Source organism: Rattus norvegicus, chromosome 3 (genome assembly GCF_021556685.1).
Source record: "Rattus norvegicus strain SHRSP/BbbUtx chromosome 3, alternate assembly SHRSP_T2T, whole genome shotgun sequence".
Classification (NCBI taxonomy): domain Eukaryota; kingdom Metazoa; phylum Chordata; class Mammalia; order Rodentia; family Muridae; genus Rattus; species Rattus norvegicus.
In genome coordinates, this window is record NC_141536.1 from 56,265,025 (window position 1) to 56,288,691 (window position 23,667).

The following is a 23,667-nucleotide window of genomic DNA, read 5'->3' on the forward strand; positions in this document are numbered from 1 at the left end:
TTCATTGACTGTGTTTATTCTGTGAAAGAAATATGAAGCATTTTAATCTGATTATAACACTAATGCAGTCCACTCACAGGCACGGTGTTTGGTGGCAGGGGAGGGGAAGGAGAGTTTTTGGTCCCTTTTTTTTTTCCTGACTGTCCTGCTCTCCCCAGGGTGTGGTCTGCACCCTGCATGAGGGAGATGACTTTGGCAAGTTAGCTCTGGTGAACGATGCTCCGAGAGCTGCATCCATTGTTCTTCGGGAAGATAATTGTCACTTCCTAAGAGTTGACAAGGAAGACTTCAATCGGATTCTGAGGGTGAGTTGAGAGAGTAAAGCTTGGTTGAAGAACATTCAATGTTTCCCCTTGTTGAAAAGAAAAAAGAGAGAGATTTGAGTAGATTGTTCATCCCACAGGAATGTGGCGAATAGATGCTTAAATGGCCTTTGTTATGAAAAAGGCATGTTTAGTGGACTGGTGTACATTCTGGAGACCAGCTGGAGACATCAGATATTATGCTGGAGCAAATACCTCTGCCTATGCTGGTCCCTATGACTGAACAACAATAGCACTTGCCTTAGCAAGATAGCACAGTCTAATAATGTATTTCTCACTGGTCTCCTACAGATCCTTCTTAATGTCCTTTTTGACCCTCCGATCCAGCAAAGTGGCAGCCTCCCTGTGCCCCCTGTCTTCTCTGTGGTCCATTTCCCACCTCTTCCCAAGTGAATCAGTCTTATAGTGTCACACACTCTGGATTTCCTGCGTGCTTGTTAATAGAAATTAATGCCTGTTGTGGTTATCCCACAAAGCGTATTCACTCATGGGGTTTACCGCAGGTCATTTCAAACCACAGCTGTTACGGATATTGGCAAACAGGTGAATGATTTGGGTGGTCAAAGAGCAGCAGAATTGCACCTGAGGCTGGCTTCAGACGAAGAGCCTCTCTATAGCTGCTTAAGGTATCTGTAAGAGTGTGGGATGTTAAATCCCAGAGAAGATCCCTCTGGCCCTGCCCTCGCAAGCGAACTTCTTTCTCTATACTGCCTGAAGCCCTGGTCTCTTCTCGAAACACTGCTTACATGCTCAGTCACGACGCAAAGAAAGATAAAGTTCATACCACTGAGAAGGCTGGAAGTGTAGCTCAGCTGGTTGAAGGCTTGTCAGTATACCTGAAGCTCTGGGTTCAATCCCTAACACTATGAACCAGGCATGGTGGTGCACAGCTATGGTCATCTCAGCACTGAGAAGGTGGAAGCCTATAGGATCAGAAGTTCAAGCTCAGGCTCAGCTACGTAGAGAGTTTGAATAGCCTGGGGCATATGAGACCCTGTCAGTAATAATTATAATGATAGTAGTAATTATAAAATTTATACTGTTGACTAATATGGGGAAATGTATCATAGGAATTCGATGCTCAGTTGGTTTCATTTAAAATGGAGATCAAATATTCAGAAAAAGTAGTACAATTTTAAGAGTAAATAATTTAAAGTATTTTAAGGTAAACTTGACTAACTCTGAAGTTTACACCAAAAAAAAAAAAAAAGGATTTGAACCACCACAGTTGAACCATTTTATCACTGACATTTAGAAAGCCATTCAAAATAACTGAGAAAGGCTTGGGACACATTTCAATTTGACTTTGAAAGAACTGTTACTTGGGGCTGGAGAGATGACTCGAAGTGTTTGCTCTGTAATCATGAGAGCTTGATTGACTTCAGATTCCCAGAACTCACCTAAAAAGCCAAGTACAGTGGTGTAACCCTGATGCTGGGACCTCGGAGACAGGGGGACCCATGGGGCTGGCTGAATTCTAGTTGAATCAGAGAACTCCAGGTTCACTGAGAGACTCAGTCTAAAGAGAATAAGGTGGAGCTTGGTTGAGGTGTAGGCCCCTGGCTTCTGCATGCAGGCTCACAGAAGAGGAGTGCACACAAAGAAACATGAACGTGGCTATATCCACACATGTCCAGGTTGAAACAAAACGGTTGCTCAATTAGACGGAGGTGCCACTCCTACGGATCATAGAAAAGGACTGATGAAACTCAGTATTGTCTGGTACATATTTTTAGAAAGAATAAATGCCTCCAGTTCGCCCATTCTCTGCTCCATGCCCTCCCCCCGGAGGCTTTGCAGAGCGCCACCACCACACCAGACTCCTCTGGAGTTTTTCTGAGACTATGGTAAAAGCAGTTTTAAAAGCACATGCTTCAAACCTCATCTGGTCCTCCCTCTGACCGTTTCAGCCCTTGACTTTGAAAATGGCTTAATTTGTAGACGCGACAATTAACATCACAAGCGCCAAATGAGTTTCTGAAGCATTGGAAATTTCTGTCATTGTCTGAGTGAACGGCAGCATCTGTATGTGGTATAATTTGTGTTTGCAGGACGTTGAGGCGAATACAGTCAGACTTAAAGAACATGACCAAGATGTCTTGGTACTGGAGAAGGTCCCAGCAGGGAACAGAGCTTCTAATCAAGGAAACTCACAGCCTCAGCAAAAGTATGTTTGCATCCAACACTATAATTGCCAGACTATGATTAACCTTTTCACATGCCATCGTTTTTACAATAGCATGTTCTCCTCTTTGCGGAAGATAGCAGTATGTATGACTTCTCTCTCTCTCTCTCTCTCTCTCTCTCTCTCTCTCTCTCTCTCTCGACTAATCACACATCTTGCGGCGTATAATGCATCCATTTCTCTGAGAATATTGTCCTGCTCCAAGGCCTCTCCCTCCATATTGTTCAGCCATAATAGCCCCCAAAGAGAAGACCCCCAAGAGAACAATGCCAGTCGGCATGCCAGGCAGGGCCAGGCACCCGCCCCAGTGATGAGATTCCATGGTATCTGAATGTCCTGGGGAGGTTTCTGATAAAGTGTTTTCCCTTTGCTATCAGAGTGACTGAGGACACAGATGAGACCCTGATTTTGAGGAGAAAGCATTACCATCTCATTGAACTCCTGGGCACTCATCCTTGCCAGTGTCAAACAGTTCCCAAGCTTTCTGTTTAACTGAGGTCATTTCCAGAGCAGCCGGGCCCAGTTTCAGATTTTTCTGTAACTTCCTACCTAAAACCGTTGCATGGAATGTACCAACACATGTGCGATGAGACAAGAGACTTAGCAGTAAGCCTCTTAGGAGAGCGGGGCTAGCCAATTTTTCGAGTGGGGAGTTAATTTTCAATCTGTGTATAAGAAAAGCAGATGAATGTTTGTTTGCTAAAGAAGCATCACCAGATAAGATGTTGAAAGAGCATTTCCCTTTGTTGCCAAGTAAAGTGGGGTTCCCTTTCTCAGCGCGCTCACCAAAACTGATGAATTCCCATTGTTTCGACTAAAAGCCCATGACTCCCATGTTTTCATCTGGGTAAGTCAACATATTTGAGAAGAAGACAGGAAGAAACATATTATTAAATAAGCACAGTATGCTTTGTAAATTTTCTCTAATCCTTACAACAACCCTGTTTAAGGGATGGAGGCATTTCGCTGTCATCGACAAGTCTCAAGGACGCGAAATTCCAATGGGACCCCTTAAACCAATGGCTCTCAACCTTCCTAACACGGTAGCCCTTCAGTACAGTTCCTTATGGTGTGGTGACCCCCCAACTGCAAAATTGTTTTTGTTGCTACTTCATACCTATAATTTTTCTACTGTCATGAATCCTACTGTAAATATCTGTAATCTGACCCCCTATGAAACAGCTGATGGCCCCTGAAGGGGCCAAGACCCGCAGGTTGAGAAACACTGCCTTAAAGGGAATTCAACGTAACCGCCTTCCACACCTCTGCTCCCCATTCTTCCTAGCTTATGTTATCAAAGCAGAGTTGTACGCTGCATGGGTTCCAAGGTAGTCATAGAGTGGGGGATGTATATCAGAACATATGCATATGCCTCACCCCTACGGTTATTCCTTACACGATACAGAATAGCAACTATTAATGTTACATTCACTCTCGGTAAGGGTGGGGTACTATCAATAATCTGGAGCAGATCTAAGTATGAGGGAAGAAGTATACAATGCTATTTTGCATGAGTTCCTGGGCTGCTGCATGTTTGGCTATCAGTGTGCATGCTGGTACCAGACTTACAGACAGACGGCTGTAGGCAAAACACCCCATTCTCAACACCCCATGGTAAATGCGGCAAACCAATTATTTCAAAGGGGGTGGCATTAAAAATGACTGTGTTAAAAAATCTGTTCTTTCACTCACAAAACTCTAAACTTACCACCCAGATTTCATCATTTATTAGTAATAGCTTTTAGCTATTCCTTTTGTGCCAGGGATTGAACCCAGAGCCTTATAGGAGTAGGCGAGTATTCTGCCACTGAGCTATGGCCCTGCTCTATTACCTTTGTTAGTTTATTTCTTTCTTTTGGGCAGTTGACCTTCTAGCCTGCTGAGGAGGGTGGCAAGGACAACTTTCTGTGTGTGAGGGTTTACACTACTTCCAAGATTTATTTATAACTAGATGGTCTTGCAGATGACTATGTTCTGTAGTACTATCTCATGCCTCAGGAAGACTGTGGAATCCAGAAAGGTAAACCTGGATAGTTCTCCTTAACTTTGAAACATTTGATCAAGAGAGGCTCTGGACTTCCCTTTACCTCTTTCTTCATACAAGAGGGAAGAATCAAAAACCTGTGCTCTCTGTAAGTCTTCAGTTCAAGGTGCCCTCCCCTTATGAATTCAAATGAAAAGTCAAGCCAAAGGTGATACAAGAAAAGAGACTGTGTGTCTGATGGTTATTTTAGTACTGTTTTAGTTTTCTACTGGTGTCCTGCCATCCCGTCCAAATTTAAAGATAATACACCCGTGCAAGTTTGTAGCAAGCTGTTTGTGAAATGCACTGGGAAAAAACAGTGCACCACAAAGTCAGCTCCCAAAGGAATGAAAAGCTTCTCTCTCAAGGGGTCACTTCCCCAGACTGACCGGAGCTGAAAAGGGGGAGCCTGTAAGTAAATTTCATGGCTGATGTTTTCATCAACTTTGATAACATACCAACAAAACTTTGATAACATACCAACAACCGTGTCTGCAGACAGACACACAGTTGAGGGTATCTGTCTCTGCAGAAATTGTTCTTTTCAAACTCAGAGGACATCATCATGTTGGTGGCAATAATGTTATTTTTCTGATGTACTTCCCCACCCCACTCCTTTGAAATCCAGGTTAGTTTATGTGCACACATAAAGCTTGGAAAACTGCCTGACTCCACCCAAGCCACTGAACAGTAGAGGTGGCATCGATGCTGATATAAAGTCAGTGGTTTTAAAGATGGATTTACCATGATACCTGCTTTGGGGGATGTCTTAGCCACTGGGTTGTGAGACTTTAGTAATTTAAAATGGTTGTCCTGTTCATATTGGGGCCGTGTTTTTTTCCTTAGACTAGTTTTCCTGCTGAGGTATTCCCAGCTTGTTCACAGGAAGATCAGCTTTCTCCTTCCTCCGCCCCTGGCCCTGGCTTCCTTTGTTCTATGCGCAAACTTGACTGGTATTAGGAAAACATTTACTCTCACAAGTTTAAGACTACCTCCTGGCTGATACTATGTAGCCAAGTGGGGTGACTTCTGACTAGAACTGGAGAAGCTTCTGCCAGACATAAACTGACAGAGGCTGCACTATCTGGTGGCAATCACTCTTAACCCCCACATAGCAAGGGCTCAAGTCATAGACACCTGCCTGTTTCTGGCGTGACATAAAGCCAGGATCTGATGTTTTAGGCAAAACGGGGGCCATCCAGAGATTTCTATGCCCTCTTTTCCTCTTGAGTCCTCTGCCCTAACTCCTGAGTTCTATGGCGCTAGGTAAGGAAACCACAGAGCTGAACCACTAGAGGGAGTCAGGTACCAAAGAAAGATCCTGTGGGGTGTGACAGGCCAGACAGGCAAAGCCTTAAAGAAGACACTTGCTCTCTGTTGAGGTGATAGCTTGAGTGGCTTGCCCGTGGGTCTTTTGTCTGTGCGGTCAGGCGGAACTCCCTACCTACATCCAAACAAGGAGAACCAGAGCATAAAGACAAACTGCCTCAGGATTAGACTTCTGACAAACGGACGCATTGCCTGTGGATCTCGGTACCCAGACAGCACGTGAAGTAACTGGGGTCAGTTAAGGGATGCAGTTAGACTCTTATTGAAATAAAAATTGCTTTCAAAGCCTCCTTGAAGAGGAAGGCTTCTGATTACATGGTAAATCTCCTACCCAAAATGGGCTGTTGGCAGCCAAACCTGGTCTCTTCTACACATAGAGCATCTTGCTGCATAGGAAAACAGAAGCAACCAGCTGAACAAACATTTGTAACAAAATCAAACACTCGGTCTCATCTTGGACGCTTACCAGTTTCTCCACCTGCAGGGTAGAGGCAATATTAACTAACAGGAATGAGCAGACAGGGCGCCTCATTCAGCATCGACTTCATTGTTGGGGGCATGGTGAACACCAGAAAGGTGTAGAATGCTCTCCCCTAGGATGCTAGGCTTTCTCTGTTCCCATGACCTCGGGACCATATGCTATCACTTCCCATCCATCCCTCAGGCAGGAGGTAAGACGCTGATGAGGCTCTCTTGCCATCTCTGCAGGACCACCTCCATAGTCTCAAGCAGGCAAGAAAAGCACATAGGTGAGGGGGTGGAGGAAGCTGGGTTTGCTCTGAGTGTGATTCTGTCTCTGCTTTCTGAACACAAGAGAATGCTCTTTGCCTTGTTATATCCCCCTTTCCCATCGCTCCGCCATGCAGGAAGGCCGAGACTGAGTTCTGTTGGTACCCACATCATCTTCATGCGTTCTGCCTACCCACAGCTGGCACTCAGTTTGCCACTGTCTTCACTCTGACTCTAACTCCCATTCGATCTTAAAAGTCAGCTTGCTCTTGTCGATTGGAGGGTACCCCGAATCCATCCCTCAAAATAATGACTAATACCGCCCCCTGACATTGAATAAGTTAAATATAGATTCCTTTTTGATCTATGACCTGTTGGCCATGCTCCCTGGGCCTGTTGGCTTTGGGTTTGGGTTTCTTTTGCTTTATCATTATTAGCTCATTTCCAAAGCACGTAGCAGCGTGGAGTTGGAAAGGACGGAGCAGTCCAGAAATCAGCATGGGAATCCAGTGTGACAGCGACATCTCCTATGAGTGACCCATGTCTAAAGAACGCACTCGGCGTCATTTCCTCCCTCCCTGTCCTCCCTGCCCTGCCCTGCCCTGGCTCAGGTTCATACACAACGTTTCACTCTCCCTTAGAATAAGGCTGACGTGCCTCGGCTCCAGCCATGGGAGCTGCTCTCTCTCCCTCAGATGCTTCTACATAGGGAGGGGAAAGGAGCATTTCTAGTAACTGCTTCTATTGGCTTTTTCTACCGCCTTCTTGTGTGCTGAGGCAAGGTGCGAGATCTCCCTCACCAGAGGGAAATTGCTAGTCACAAGTAGTCCGTATGGTTTCCCAGGATCTCGTTTTTTTCAAAAATATGATTTGTTTCTCCTAATGCGTGCTCACTTTTGTAAAAACTAATGGTCTTTTTTTTTTTTACTTCCTGTCCAGGTATACTGTGATGTCAGGAACACCTGAAAAGATTTTAGAGCATTTTCTAGAAACAATACGCCTTGAGCCATCTTTGAATGAAGCAACAGGTACGCACACAGAAATGTTTTTGGGATCCACTGAATCCACGGGTAAAATTGTGAGAGAGAAATCCTGATTGACTCCCTGTGTACACTGCCAAGGCAGCCCTAGCGGGTGCCATGTGCATTCAGCTACAGTGTCCCCAGGGGGTGCAGAGACCGGCCTTTCCCTAGCCGTGATGGAGTTTCATCCAAGCACATTAGCCTTTTGTAGGCATCTGTTTTAATGCCATTCAGCCCTCTCAACACGCACAAAAGTATCTTTTAGGCCACCATTTAAACCCAGTCTTTTCCCATAGAACATTTATAGCTGCCCACATCAAGAGTAAATGGTTCTCTCTGTGGTTAAGGAGTTTCGGTCCAGAGTGAGCTAAACGCACCTGAGCTGGTTTACTGCCAGCTGCTCTAGCAGAACAAATGCTCAGACAGTGCCACCCGCTGGCCCTACAGTTCTGGAGGAACTGGTGGTGAGAGTGGGTTGGTTTCCTTGTGAGGACTGTGATAGACAGTCTGCCTCATGCCTCTCTCCTGTCTCCCGGTGCCTATTGCAATCTTCGGTGTCCCTTCTGTGTGTCACTCCAACGTCATGCTGGCAAGGCCTTCACCTTCTGAGTCTTCACAGGCTCGTCCCTTTGTGCATAGCTGTCTCTGTGACCAGGGTCCCATTTTTAAAGGACAACAGTCATTGGTTAGAGCCAACACTAGTTAGAGTCACCTTAACTTGGGTCTTAAAAGGCCCTGGCTCCATATAATGTCATACTTGTAAGTACTGGGGATTAGTCCTACAACATCCTTTGTGAGCAAAGCTCAACACATGAGCTTTCTTACAGTGAACAAGCCTTGCTGTTAAGACGCAAAATTGAAGATTAAAGAAAACAAAAAACTCTCACAAGTGAGCTATATCTAGGGTCATATCATTGGCACATTGTGGGTCCATTGGAAGGAACGGCTCACAGACAACTTTTTCTTAGTGCTTTCTTGTGATTCTAGGGGTGAGAGCCAGGGCCTCAGGTATGCTAGGCAAGTGTTATACCACAGAGTTACGTTACCAGTTCAGGCATCCAATTTAAAAGAAAAATCCTATGCCTATCTCTCTGAGTAACGTCACGGGTTAATGCTTTAAGCACAGCGACCTCCACAGGGGGACATTCCCCACTACAAGAAATTCACAGATTTATCTGAGAAACTTAGTGGTAGGTCAAAATCCATTTAACAAAGGATCTCAGCAATCTACCCGGGATGGGGATACCATTATTATCTAATTCTTATAAGTACATTGCCACTGACTTCTTAATCTCCTCCCAGTGTCTTAATCTATGAATTGATTATCTGAAGTCTTACAAAGCAGCAAAGGAACTGGGAATGATTGGCATAGCTCCAAGCTCCCAGGCTCCGAGTCTGGGAGGATTTGTTCATCGGCCCAGGAAGGTGCTAATATGGATGCTTTGTGTTAGGAGATGTAAACAGACCACTCTCTCTCCCTCCGGAAGCTTAGAATGTGCTCGAAGACACAAGAGAAAGTACAAATACCTTGAATTCAAGGCAGCACATGCTCAGTGCTTCAGGGGCACTGGCCAAGAAGACTCAGGAAAATACCATGAAGAGTTTAGTCGTTAAAAGTGTCCCTGAAGGAAAGCTGGTGACCAGTAACTAGAGTTGGGTCAAACCCTTCCATGTCAAGAGACACAATTAGTAGCGGCATAGAAGCAAGGACAGAGGGACCAGCAGTCTGGGCTCCTCTGTACTTCTCGTGCATACGTGAAGGAGGGTCTGGACTAAGATTTTGGAGTACAGAGTTTCCAGGGTCTTAAATCTGAAACCAAGTAAGGTGGAATAGCTGGAAATGTCTGAGAAAGGGGAGAAAAGCTTTGCTACATGCAACAGCTAAGGAATTAAAAGGGGGTAGCTCTTCTGTATTTAGGTAGGAGAGGATTGCTTCTGATAGGCATTTTCAACCTCTCTCTCTCTCTCTCTCTCTCTCTCTCTCTCTCTCTCTCTCTCTCTCTCTCACACACACACACACACACACACACACGTGATAGCTCGAGATAAAATATTCACCTAGTATTCATAAAGTCACAGCCAAGAAAAAAACATGTGAGGTTAAAGTGACTAGGCTCACCTTACAAGGCTGTCTTTTTATATGTTTTAGTTTTGTTCATTGTCCTAAGAATTTGAGTTTTGATCTCAAGCTCTGTCCACATCATTAAGGTGAGATGAAGGCACCCTCACGCAGGAACACACCCACACGAACACTTCAGAACAACCGGAGACATCCTCGTGCTGCCCTAGAGACTGTCACAGAATGTCATGTCTTCTCTTTTCACCCTTCCAGATTCAGTTTTAAATGACTTCGTTATGATGCACTGTGTTTTTATGCCAAACACCCAGCTTTGCCCCGCCCTCGTGGCCCAATATCCTTTTGTCACGGTAAGCCTCTGCTCTCGGAAGCACCACACATGAGTAGGCCCATTTCGACCTTCCTTCTCCTCACGGTAAGTCATGGCTCAGGCAGTACTGTCCTTTTTAGTCTTATCAGACTCTGACACGCCAGCATCTGCCCTGGCGTGGAGACGTCTACCTTTTCTTGCCTGTGGCTTTTACTAACTGCATGAAGTACAAGCCAGTTTGCCTCAGCGCCTTGTTCATTTCCCTATTGCTATAGCAGAATGCCCAAAACTGGGTTGTTTATTTAAAAATAATAATAAAGGAAGTTGATTCGGTTCATGGTTCTGCAGGATGGAAGTCTTGGGACCAGGTAGCTGCATCTATCAAGGGCCTTGCACTGTGTCATTAAAGCAGGAAGGTAGGGAGGCAGCTGCTAACAGTCTCAGAGAGTAAGAAGCCACTAGCTCCCTCAGGTACTAGCCCTGTCCCTCAGAGAGAGACACTAATCTACCTATGAGGTCAGTGCCTCCATGACTAATTCCCCTCTTAAAGATCCTTCCGCTTCTTAAAATCCTTACAGTTTCAGTCAGATTTCAACTTGAGTGTCAAGGAGGGCAGACTGCATCTACACCACCCTCTGAGGAAGGTGAGGCTCACATTGATCACTTTCACTGCATTGCATTGTCTTAAGACAAAGATACAATACTTAAAATTCTAAGAACCGCCTACTAGACAGACCAAAGAGTATGTTTGGTTTATGGCAACTTTTCAATAGTGGTGTGAATCGACTGATGGGTCAGCATTGGTATCGTAAAGCATTCAAAGTGCTAAACTGAACAAAAGAAGTGAATTTTGTGAATGAGTTTTTCCTTAATTTTGGAGGAGACATAAAAGTGCATTTTCCAATTCTGCTTTATTTCTAGAGTCACAAAAATTTAGACCCCAAAAACATTTTGTCCTTTTTTGAGCAGTTAAATATATTCTAGATTTTTTTTTGAGCAACCCAATCAATGTCGCCATGTTTTCCTTTTTCAAAATTATAATTGTCCTGCCTCATTCTCATTTTCTTGCTCACCCATAATTCTCTTTGAAGTCAACAACGTGTGAGGATAGGAGATTCGAGCTGAATGCATTACTCAGAGGAAGCTGCAAGAGTAAGATTTGGGTGTTTATTTGCCTGGAAACTATATTTCCAGGTAATGGGAGCTTAATGAGTCTTACCTATATTATGTATTCTTCCTGGTTCATCTTCAGTTTTCTAAAGTAAAATTAACATATTCAGGATCTCTTCACTCGATACATGCTAATCGTTATGAGACCTTTGAGACTTGGAAGAAAAAGAAAAACCACTACTGAAATCCAACTTGTTTTTCTCAGCAGTCAGCCTGAAACAGGCGAAACCGAGAGGAAACGAGAGTTAAAGTGGCCAAGTCCTCATCTTTATAGCTTAAAGACCCACACATAGCTTGTGTCCCTTCTCTTTATCCATCAGGTTCTCCCCTTTAAGAGGGACTAAGGGCATTCATACTGCTGGCTTGTTTTGAAAAAGGCAGCTCTGGACAGAAGGGTCAGCAAAGAGTTTGGGTGGTGATAGTGGTGGTGGTGAAGAAAAGAAGAGAGAAAGCCAACAAGACCAGCATCCACAGGAGACCTGTATATCCTGTGCCAGTTCCTTCTCAGCACAGGCAGGAAAGTCCGGATGGCTGATGGCATTGACACCACCCGGTATCTCTGGACACCTTTCTTCCCACCTGGCTCTGTGAGGACTTAGATTCTCTTCTTCATGGTAGCTTGAATCAGTCCTTTGAGTCTCAGACATTCTTCTAAGAGCTTTGAACTATATGTCATCATCTTATCCTCAAGAGATACCGTTGAGTTAGCCTTAGCATTGCTGTGCAAGCGTGGACCTTAAAGCTCTCCCCAAACATCGAGTAGTGTTCCCAGTGCTGGGACGGGGTCATCTGGAATTTATCACTTGTTCCCTTCATAATTAATTTCCCTAAAAGCTTATTTAAATTTGTTTAATGATCTTATACTCTTTAATAACAGTTTAAGAACATTTCTTGACAATACATTGTAAGGCCTTGAGGTACAACCAAAGGGGCTTGCTAAAACCAAACAAAATGCTTCATAGGACTCCCACCTATATCAAACATACTCAGTGGTTTTCCTAATGAGTTTGTTAACAGAAGGAGGAGGAGAAAGAAGAGGAGGAGGAAAAGGAAGAGGGGGGAGAAGAAGGAAGAGAGGAGGAAGAAGAAGGGGAAAAGGAAAAGGGGAGGAAGAGGAGGAGGAGGAGGAGGAGAGGAGGTAGTGGTGACAATGGTGGTAATGGTGGTGGTGGAGGTGGTGATGGTGGTGGTGGAGGTGGTGATGGTGGTGGTGGTGGTGGTGGTGGTGGTGGTGGTGGTGGTGGTGGTAGTGGAGGTGGTGATGGTGGTGGTGGTGGTGGTAGGGACCTTATCAGTTTTAATAGTTTCCAGAATGTGCAAGGCCCATAGGGCATCTCATTTGCATATTTACCTTGAGAACCCAGGAATATCCCAACAAACCAATGAATGGTTGGGCTTGCAGATCAGCCCGTGAGGCCCTGTGCCATGAAATATTCTAGTCACCACTGTTTGCTTTTTGTTAGTTTAGTGCCCACTAAGTTAAAATTGGAGTTGTGACGAACTGACTTTGTGTGACGTAATTGTCCTTGTTTTGATTGGCATCGCTGCACCAGGCTAGTGGCCACCACTTTGACTGCAGAAGCTTAATCCTTATGCTTTAGGGAGCACAAGACTCAAGTGAGAATTAGTCTGTGATGGCTAGAGATAATGTCCCAGAATGGCAGAGCTGTAACTGCCACAAGTAAGAAGAGGGTCGGGGCTCTATCCTCACGATCATATATGAACAGGGCTTCTATGTTATACAGTTTCAGCCTTCCTCTCCTCTCAAGGAGATGGCATGGATAGGGCCCGTAGATAACCAGCTTTGGTGGTCACGAGTATTGTCAAGCAACCATGACTGACTTAAGGAATAAAGCGACCCATCAGAAGGGAATGGACAGCTTGGCAAACTGGGGATCCCAGTGATCCCAAGACCTTAGGAAAGGGTCTGAGCAGCCAGGTACTTAAGGCCTTACTGATGAGACCTCACACAAACCTCTGGCCCTGTGTCATCCGCAAATCCTTGGGAATGGGGGCCTAGTTGACATTGTGATCAGTAGGAATCGCGGGCATATGGAGATAAAACAGTTCCTTCTACAGGTTTACAGCTTGACAAGACAGAGAGAAATAGCTGGTGACCAGACAAAGCAACATGTATGCATGTATATATGCATGCATGTATGTATGTATGAATGCATGTGTGTCAGTATGCATGTATGTCTGTGTTTACTGCACACCATAAGCAGCAGGGATGTTGACTATGCAGACAGACAAGTCAGTTGACTCCCATGTTAAGAACACAGGGCATGGGAATGGTAAAATACTTAAGCACATTTTGTGTCTCGGTGGGTTTGGATAAAGTATGGGGTGTTTTCAAAGAACTCGACATTTCTGACTTTCCATAGCAGCCATTAAAAAGGAGCAGTCAGTATTTTTTTTCACTGTTCTTTTTCCAAATCAATAAACTAGGATAATGAGAAATTATGATTTTCTCAGAGAAAGGTAATTACCGCACGGAAAGGATCCAAGCCCAGAGCCACTGACACCTATTTCAGTCCTTCATCCACATTGTGTGTCTCGTCTAGTTTTGCTTTAGTGTGGGAAACGTGCTAGAACTCGGTTTAACACTAATATACCCGCCCTTTTATGTGCTAATGAGAGCGGCTCTATTCACTAGACACACTTTGGACATGATCTGACCTGATGAATACAAGTTTCTTATAATGAGTCTTAAAGTGATATTTGTTCATTTCCTATACTTTTCATCCCCAGCTTTTTAAACCTTTTCTTAAAAAGTCTATATTTAAAATTCAGTTCAATTTTCCTTTAGTTTAAAAAGAAAATTAAAGCTGCCAGCATAGAAAACCTTATTCCCCAGTTATAACTATGGCTCACATTTTGGTCTGTATTCTTGTCATCCTTTTTAATACATGTAGATACATACTTTAAAAAAATTCTCATTTCCTTCCTCACTGTGTGACCGTGTGTGTGTGTGTGTGTGTGTGTGTGTGTGTGCCATGCACATGTCTATGTGTATCTGTATGTACGTATGTGTGCAGGGGTGAGTGTGCATATGACTGTATGTGGAAGCCAGCAGTTAAACCTTGGGTGCTGTTCCTCAAGAACCATCCCCCTGGGTTTTCCAAACAGGATCTCTCACTAGGATACTGGGCTAGCTCATTAGACCGGGTGAGCCCCAGGGATTCACCCATACTTACCCTCTCAGCACTGAGCTTACAAACACACATCACCATGCTTGGCTTTTTAAGGGGGATGCTGGTTACCAAAGGCAAATCATCATCATGCTGGGACTGCAAGCACTGTGTTAGCTCGGCCATAGTGCAGCCTGACAGTCATAAATGCAAGACGAGGGCTGGGCCTCATTCTGTATGCTTTTCCACTAACAGGCTTTTAAGAACATCTTTCTGTGCCATTAGTAATTTCTCTACCACTTTAATATATAATATAATATAATATAATATAATAGTGATATGGTATGATATGATATAATATATAATATATATAAAATTATATATACATATAGATACATACAAACACACACACACATACAATGCTGCCACTTTCATAATACTTTCCCCGCAAAAACCTTTCAGTTGACACAAAAGGAGAAAGGGAAAGATCTACCTGGCATCATACCACTGTTGATTGTTTTATGAAAAACCTGCCAGAATTTGGTTGTGGAATGGGGAGAGAATACAGAGTTTTGTTTTCAGTGTTTGGGAGTTCATGTTTTTAAGCAAATTTCTCTCCTAGCATTTTCATTTTCTCCTTTGTGATTAAATTCTACTGTAGCCTCCCATTCAGAAGTTACCTCAGTTTAGAACTTTGATTGACTGCCCCTCAATACTGAGTGTTGGCCGACTGTCTACTTCCCCAACTATGAGGCTGGAAGAAAGGGTGGACTACCGATTTCACTTGACATGTGAGAGAAATCTAGACCTGGGGGACCAAGTAGACACCGAGAAGTCTGCATGTCCTGACTGCAGAGTGTGTTAAGCAACACAGCTGGTGTTTGTAGTCCTTGTTACAGCTGACTGCCCAGTATGCCAGCCACCACAGGAAGCCAGTCTGGTCACACTGACTGCTTAGCTGCCCTCGCAAACAATCTCAAGGCCTCCATGTAGACCGGGCCAGAGAAAATTCAAAGAGGGGCTCTCTGGGCTTCTGGGGAAAAGCAGTTGAAACAGTTAAGACAGAATATACCAAACATACAACCCCAGTTACTAGACCCAACCATCTGGGGATTGTATGGGAAGGAAAGAACTCTAGGATAGCCCTGAATGAGTCCTCAGGCACAGAAATGGGGTCTGTGGTTGCAGCGTCAGCATTTGGACCCGTCGAAGACTTACCCTGCCAATAGGTTTTTATGTCAGTGAATACCAATCTTTGTTATTTAGGACAGATTCTGACGGAAGCTAAAAGGATCCTAAGTGATAAATGGTTTATATTTAAACATACAGAAATTTAAATACAGCAGTAATTTTGGTTGAATATTTTCTATTAGCATACTAATTTTCTTTGGCTGAGTATCAGGACAAATTTTATGCTTTTGACATGGAAGTAATTTATTTAGTTTCTGAATTAAGAGGAAAAAATGGAATATAGATTTGCCACTAACTTCTAGCTAAAACTGTCTTTTATGTATTTTGATCCTATACAGAAACAAACATAACAGGGTTTCATTCTGAGAAGACAGTGTCTTTGTCATTTATAGCCCTGTGAAACTGACCTGGAAATATTGTCTTTATGAATTGACTGGGGAACCTCAATAGGAATGAATATCGAAACTTGTTTTTATTGTAGACAAAAGATTAATAAAGCAATGTTAAGTTTATATTCTTTAGATGAAGTAAACTTTTAGAAACATTCTTTAGATTTATCTTTTTTTTTTTTTTTTCGGAGCTGGGGATCGAACCCAGGCCCTTGCGCTTGCTAGGCAAGCGCTCTACCACTGAGCCAAATCCCCAACCCCTAGATTTATCTTTTTAATGACTGGTTTTTATTGTTTTTAATTCCACATATGTGTATGCCTGCATGTAGGTATGTGCAAATGAGTGTGTATGCCCATGGAGATCAAAGACATGGCTTCTTTCTGGAGCTAAACTGAAAGGCTGTTGTGAGCTGCCCAGTGTGAGTGCTAGGAACCCGATTTGAGTGCAACACTCTTAACGCTGACTACTGCTTGAGTTAAGTACTCTTAACTACCGAGCCCCTTCCCCAGTCCCTCTTTAGATTTCTATAGGAAAAATCGTCAACTTAAATTTGCCTTAAGCCAAGTCTTACCGTTGTGGTCCCCATTGAATTCTGGAAACTGTCTGTCTGTACATAACCATCAGAACACTTTCCCTCTGCAGTCATGGGATTTGAGAATTTCTTTCCAGTAAGGAGATCTAGATTCGTCCTTAAGAACGTGATATCCTGCTTTGAGGAAAACAACCGTCTTGGTAGATACGCTGCAGACCCTCGAAGACTTTTCTCAGCCTCATAACAGTGCTCTAGGGTATGGACTCTCAAACCCACTTCTTACAATAGAACTAAGATTAGACACTCTTTAAATGTGCTCCCAAGTACACCATCGATGTTTACAGGAAGTGGGAATCCTGACAGTGTGTTATCCAGAGTCGTGTCCTAACTGGCCTAAGTTCAGATCCTCCTTTGAAAGGGGAATGCTGAGAAGCCAGGGCTGCAAAAAACAAAAACCAGAGAATTCTGAAAATCAATGGAGGCAAAATATTCTAAGCAAGAAAGTGGGAGTCATGGGAAGAGACTAATGGCACCGCAGATGCTTCCGGAAGCCTGCAGTTACTAGCTGCACATAAACACACATAAACACCGGAGGAACATCCTGTGTCCCTGGTTCCCAGAGGCCGGGCAGGCAGAAGTACAGCAGCTAAGGTCTAGGAAATGCTGCATCTGTTGCAGAAGTGGCCCCGATGCCTTGTTTGCATTAGCCCACTTCATCCTCACCTTCGAGGGTATCTGAAGAGCATCTCAAGGCTCTGTGCAGACCACAGACTTACCGATGTGAACCTAGGCTAGTCCCGTTCTAGAGCTTGAGTGCTCATTCAAGGAGAGGACAGGAGGGCATTAAACCGCTCCACAAAGGCATGCAGGATGCAGAGGCCTGGGTCAGAGTGGGACGAGTAACTGCTCTGAAGCCAGAAGGTCATGTTTAAGATCTGCAGCTTACCAACCACATTATGGGCAATTATGCCTAACCTCTGTGAGACCCCTCTGTATAATAGGGGTAATTATCCTTGCCCTGCCCACTCCCAGGGTTGTTCTGAAGATCAAATGAGGCTATGTGTGTGAAAGTACATTATAAACCTTGACATCCATTAAACACTGCCTTGATTATTGTGCCATCAAGAGAGGAGTTTGGCATAAGGTAAGGGCTCCCAAGGCTTTGTCTCCTCGGTGGGCAGATGACCCCCAAAGTTTGTTTTCAGTTGCAAGTAGAGATCTTGTATGCAAAGCAGGGTTTTCAAAAACAACAACATTGGAGAGTATCAGTTTGAATGTTGATGAGTGTTTTATAAATAGCTACATAATTAGCATGCACTTACTGCAAAAAGTATACATAATATTTGATTCCCTGTTGTAGGCTGTAATGAATCTGCTGTCTCCACATCCTAGGAGGTTTTCACTTACTTTCCCTGTGATAATTTTAATACATGGCACCATTATTAGCTGAATTAAGAATAAGTAAATGAGCAGTTAAAAAAAAGTACAGAAAAATTACAGGTGCCTGTGGTGAGTAAGATAATAACTAGGTAAAAATATATGAAATAATTACAGTGTTTGAACGGCAGAGCCGGTATGAGGAAAATGACTCAATAGAATATCAAGCCTGCTGTAGGGAGAGGTGGAAAGAGTGCAGCCTGCCTTGTGGCCTTCACCTCTTCCCTTTCCAGCCCTGAGCACACGCATAGTCTCTCCTCAATCAAAGGTCACAAGGTTGAACCGGCTGGTCCTCGTCCGTGGAGACAGTCACTCTGAGAGCTTGCTTGTCGTCTGATAGAGTCAGTAGCCAGTAATGAATGTTCTTGCTTAAAAGATACTCCAGGTGTTTTGACATCTGTGTAGACGTCCTGTGCCTGGTAGCATTGAAGTCATCACAGACTTATTTAGAAACAGATCTGTGATCTGGGTTTGACATTGTCATGGAGAAAGATCTCAGTCATTTGGATAAACATCTGGAGGACTGGGGGGGCAGTTGTTGTTGGTGTCGTTGTTGTTGTAGAAAAGTACATTCTGTGTTAGCGTTCCAAATTGTGTAATGATTTACAATAGTTAACCAGTCAGAGTTTGAGGACTCTTTTGTGCCCAATCCCAAAACAGCATATGGAGAGAGCTACCATATCTGTAAGAGCTGGGCCTAGCGCTTAAGGGTTCTGACTCAGAGCTCCTGCATGCACACAGAGCAGGCTCCTTTGGAGAGAAGGCTCAGGCTGGAACTGAAATCCTCAGTAAATGAGACATTGGACTAGTTATGACATCATTGAGAGCAATGAGTGCAGTGCCAATGGTCTAGTTTAGACATTAGCAATTCCTGCCTCCCTGACTCAGTTTACCCATGCGGCAGCAGTTAGACTTTTATTTTTCTGCATGTTCTTTACGTGCTTTGAGAGTTGGGCCACATTTTTCTCCATCTCCACTCAATTCCCCAGACTTCTAAATCCACTTGTTTAATAAGGAAATGAATATTATATGAAATAAAACATAGCAACATGGACTAGGGAAAACCTATGGGGGCTGGGGGGCGGGGACTGAGAACTTGAGTTCCAGTCCCAAGAGTTTCATTGATAACTTTTGGGAAATCATTTAATCTTGTTTTGCCTCCATTTTCATGATGGAGTTGAAGGAAATATTATCTAAAGGCTGTGAAAACTCTGATTCCTGCCCCACCTGAAATCAGCGACGTATAAAATGATGAGTTTGGCCATTTAAACTCTGTATTTCCTTACAGACATTCAACCCATCTCATGTTTGGGGTAGATTCCAGTGGGAACAAATCATTCCCTGAAGCCATCTCAGCTAGTTAATTAGCTGCAAAGTCTTCTGCGTGTCGCTAAGAATCTGACTCCAGGACCGGGGAAGGTGGCTGAACTAACAAAATGCCTACTGTGTACACACAAGGGCTGAGTTCACATCCCTACAACTCGTGTCAAGCCAGGAATGATCGCTAACCTAGCCAGAGAGGTTGGAATCTCTAGTGTTTGCTGGCCAGACAGTCTAGGCATTCAGTGAACACTTACAGACCTGTCTCAAGGGAAATAAACAAGATAGTGAGTGACCCAGGAGGACATTTACTACCACCCCCTGGTCTCCAGGGTATGCACATGTAGGTGTGTGCAGAGGCACACATGCACAGAGGGATCGACACACATTCGGGATGTTGCCTGTGAAGGGGCTTAAGGACCAGAAGGGGAACTTAGCTATAACAATAACTCAGTTTAGTAAGTGTAAACATCTGTGAGAGAAAAGTCCAGACTTTGAAATAAATCAGCTATTTTCCTATAGTGGAATGAAAAACCCAGTCATTAGTTTTCATGAGAAAAGGAAGAACACACTTTCCAATTTCTTCCCTAGTTTTAGTCAGTCCTATCTTCTGACTAGAGATGGCTCTAGATAATTAGAATTGAGAAGTGGAGAAAAAGAAAAATGAAGGGAAAAAGGGGGTGAGGAGGAGCAGGAGGAGGAAGAGGATGAGGAAGAGGGAGAGGAGGAGGGGGAAGAAGAAGGAGAAGAGGAGGGAGAGGAGGAGAAGGAGGATGATTATGATGGCAATGACAACAAGAGGAATCTCATATTAAGAATTTTGCTTCCCTTGGAGCCAGAGAGATGGTTCAGCAATTAAGAGCACTGGCTGCTCTTCCAGAGGACCCAGGTTCAATTCCCAGCACCCACATGACACCTCACAACTGTCTCTAACTCCAGTTCCAGGGGACCTGACACCATCACACAGACATGTATGCAGGCAAAACACCAGTGCACATGAAAGTAAGTTTAAAAAATAAAGTAAAACATATTGTTTCCCAATGTAATTGTTTTTTCCTTACTAGAACAAAGCAAGCACTGGTGCAGGCCTGTTGTCGCTATAAGTGCCCTGTCTGCATCTGTGAGCCCTGCTCTTTACTTCTGAGGCATTTGGCGGGCACACTTCCTCCCTCAGAACCTTAGTGATTTTTCACCCCAGGTTTGCGGGGAGCATTACGTGTGTGCTCATGTGAGCCTGCTGAAGGCGTTTTATAAATGTGTAAGTGTATACACTTCTCCATACACTTGAGACATTATCCTATTAATCTGTCCAGCCATGTATTCTGTCATGTATCAAAGACAAAAACCAAACCAAACCAACAAACCGAAAACCTAGATTTCAACATCAGCAAAGAGGTCAATAAAAACCTTGGTGCTGCCGTGCAGGGACTACATGGGCCCCGAGGACTGGCCACAGGTACTGTTGATACTGCCCAGCTAGTACATGAGCACGCCTCTTCAATCTCAGTAAAGACCACCAGGTTCATCAGAATTAAATACCCTTGCTACCAACGTGGTGTTCTAGACTGTTCCCTTCTCATACAGCTAGGACAGAGCCTCCCCTTTCCTTCATGTCAGCGTATTATCCAATGCAATATTCCAAGAGATAGGAAGAGCCCAGGGCCACCACATCACTACCACTGCACACCTACTTTATGGAATGTGTTTATTAATAACTCGGCTTGAATGCCTTCTCTCCCCACATACCTGTAAAATAGTTGGAGTTCTCTTTAGTGGCTCACTAATTTGTTTTAAAAAATACATTTGCCTCTTAAAAACCAAATCAAGTGGTTAGAGAGGTGAATGGCTAAGTGGTTGAGGGCATTGGTTGCTCTTGCAAGGGGGATGGAGTTTATTTCACGGTAGCCACCAGGTGGTTCATTTGTAACTTGAGTTCCAGGGAATCCAATGCCCTCTGCTGGTCTCTGTGTGTACTGCATGCACACGATGCGCTTACATGCAAATAAAACATCTATGAACACAAAACAAAAACAGGTGCATCTTTTTAAAAAGAAAATCAACACTTTCCTCATTTCATCTTGAGGTGATTTTTTCTGAAATTATGGCAAGGGCTCCCACCCTGTACACCAGCCCAGTAGAAGCCTCCATTTCCTTTGTATGATGTCACCATCTTTAAGCGACTCTAAGTCTTATTTCATGTGTAATGAAAACTTTTAGAAGACTCTAGACTGTCCAGATAGTCAGGACACAGTGTGATTTTCTTTTAAAGTTGATATTCATGTTCAAAAATATATGCACATGTTCACAGAATAAGGTCATCGGAAAGATTTTTTAATAGACATTATCACTTGGTTTTCTAGCAAAGTGGTTAGAGAGAAGCCTAGGTTGAGGGGAAGGCTGGATAATATATACTATGGCTACATCTCAAAGTCAAGATAGCTGATGTAGAGTGAGCTCAGAGTAAGCTTGGCATAGCAGGAGACTTAAAACACGTTCTGTTTAGAATCCATAGTTTTACTGCCTCATACTTACCAAGGCTGTCCAAACCGCACACCCCTGCTGCCATCCCAGCCATCCCTACTTTATTCTGATGACTCCAGAAACGAAAGTTTAAAACAGGACCTTCCAAAGTCTGAACTAAACCCAGTTTCCGTGTGTCCCAATTTATTTTCTGTCTCTGCACTAGAACACCAGACACTGGATCATTTATCCAGAAAAGAGATGTGTTAGCTCACAGTTCTGGGGGGGTTGGGAGTTCATGGCAGCCACATCTCCTCAGTGTCTGCTGAGGGCGTCATCCCATTCCAAGCAGAAGGGCTGATGGGTACGTGAGAAGAGCCAACCGAGACGCCCACAGGTTGTATGCGATCCACTCTGAAAAGCACCAATCCATTCTTGAGAACCAAGGTTGTCTCTCAACGAAAACATGAGTGTCCCTTAAAGACATAGCCATGCAGTATCGTTGCATTAAAGAATTAAAGCCTAAACATATAAATCTCAGTGGGGACATACCATATGAAAACGATGGCACCACACAAAACGCAGGTTTGCATCAAATTGAGCAAAAGAGACCGTGAGAAGGTAGCTTGCTTTTGTTATGTTAGCTTGTGGTACCTAGTTCTTGTTGGATTGGCCTTATATCAGTGTTATTAAATATATCTAAGGAGAAGCTGGAAGCTGTCTAATCTCACCTCTTCCTCAGGCGAGCACACAGACGTCTGTAGTTCTCAGTGACTCACTCCAAACCAAGGCAATAGTCAGTGGGAACCAAAGAATCCGATTCTCCAGGCCTCCGCTGAGCCAAACCTGTACCCGTGTTTCAGTCAACCTCTGACAGCGCTAATACCTGCCTGCCGGATGCATTGGTCCCAAAACTTTATACCCGGTATTGTAGTTCTTACGAAAGGAAAACTGAGTTATGCATATATATGTAAGCGAGAGACCAAAGGGTTAATCAGAAAAGAAATAATTTTCACATAAAGTGATCTGTCTTCCCTTTTTTTATTGTAAGCTCAGAGAGAATTGTTGCAATACTGGTTGAGCAATTTTCTTTTTTTATGAATCTCGCGCTCAATTTATGAAAGCCATTTTGCAACCCATTTACATGCAGTAAACCTTTGCTTTAAGTTTCTGTCATTTACCTTGATCACGACTGTTTATAGTTCTTTCTGAAAGGCCCTTGGCTGCTTTAGCTCTGAGCACAGCACTGCCACAGGGCGGTTTTCTATGGTGCCTTTTAAGCCTCGGCTGTCAGCTAAGACAGGCCGGTCTTGTGATTTGCTACATGGCTCAGGAATGTTGTTCAGTGGGAACGAAACTAGCCAGAGTCGGGAGTCTTAGACTCAAAGCCAACTGTGCCCTCTCACTAGATAATCATAGCCTTTTACGTTCCTTTTGTGTTGGTGGTTTGCCCACTTTTAGAAAGGAAACAACATTTTTGTCGCCAGACGCTAAAATAGAGCTTCACCGAAGTCCCTTTTGTATAGTTTATAACGTGAACTATAAATGCTAAGTTGTTTTATGAACTAGGTGGTTAGGATATGAGCTCCCATAAATCACTAAAAATGGAAAAATGTGTCTAATCTAAAATACTTGTATTGTCTACACAGGAGTGTTGATGATGGGATGACCATTTACTTCAGACATGTAGTGGTCACTCAACTAAGTGTTGCATTCTATTGATGAATAAATTTTTTTAAAAATTGCCATAAAGGTCACAGCATGAGGCATGGCATAGAGCACAAGACAAACATCACCCCAAGCCTCACAGAGCTTATAATTACGATGACTGACCAACGTGCTCAAACTGATAATGAAGTAAGCAGTGGCTCTGAATGAGAGATGAAAATGTGATATAAGGAAGGTCTGGAGCCCTCACTAGGGACTCCCTAATGCAGAGCGAGTTCATCTACATCCTCCTGGCTTATTCATAGAAACACTGCACCAGCCATGGTTCTAGGAGAACAGGGTCCCCACCCAGAAGAGTAAAATTGAAATT

The 23,667-nt window shown here is 43.7% G+C and overlaps 1 protein-coding gene and 1 long non-coding RNA gene across 16 annotated transcripts in view; one reads left to right on the top strand and one right to left on the bottom strand.

The window, feature by feature from the left end:
• On the bottom strand, window positions 1-22,882 carry LOC103695171 (uncharacterized). Its single transcript, XR_015684377.1, has 3 exons — window positions 22,811-22,882; window positions 21,905-22,043; window positions 1-352 (listed from the first exon to the last, which is right to left on the bottom strand). It is a non-coding gene; the product is annotated as an uncharacterized LOC103695171 (long non-coding RNA).
• The window catches only part of Rapgef4 (Rap guanine nucleotide exchange factor 4), a 292,481-nt gene that overhangs the window by 234,116 nt on the left and 34,698 nt on the right, over window positions 1-23,667 (top strand). For all 15 annotated transcript variants that reach the window (NM_001100642.1, XM_087649242.1, XM_087649247.1 and 12 more), the window contains 4 exon segments: window positions 159-305; window positions 2,375-2,490; window positions 7,529-7,617; window positions 9,944-10,022. In NM_001100642.1, coding sequence (NP_001094112.1) covers window positions 159-305; window positions 2,375-2,490; window positions 7,529-7,617; window positions 9,944-10,022 — 431 coding nt within the window.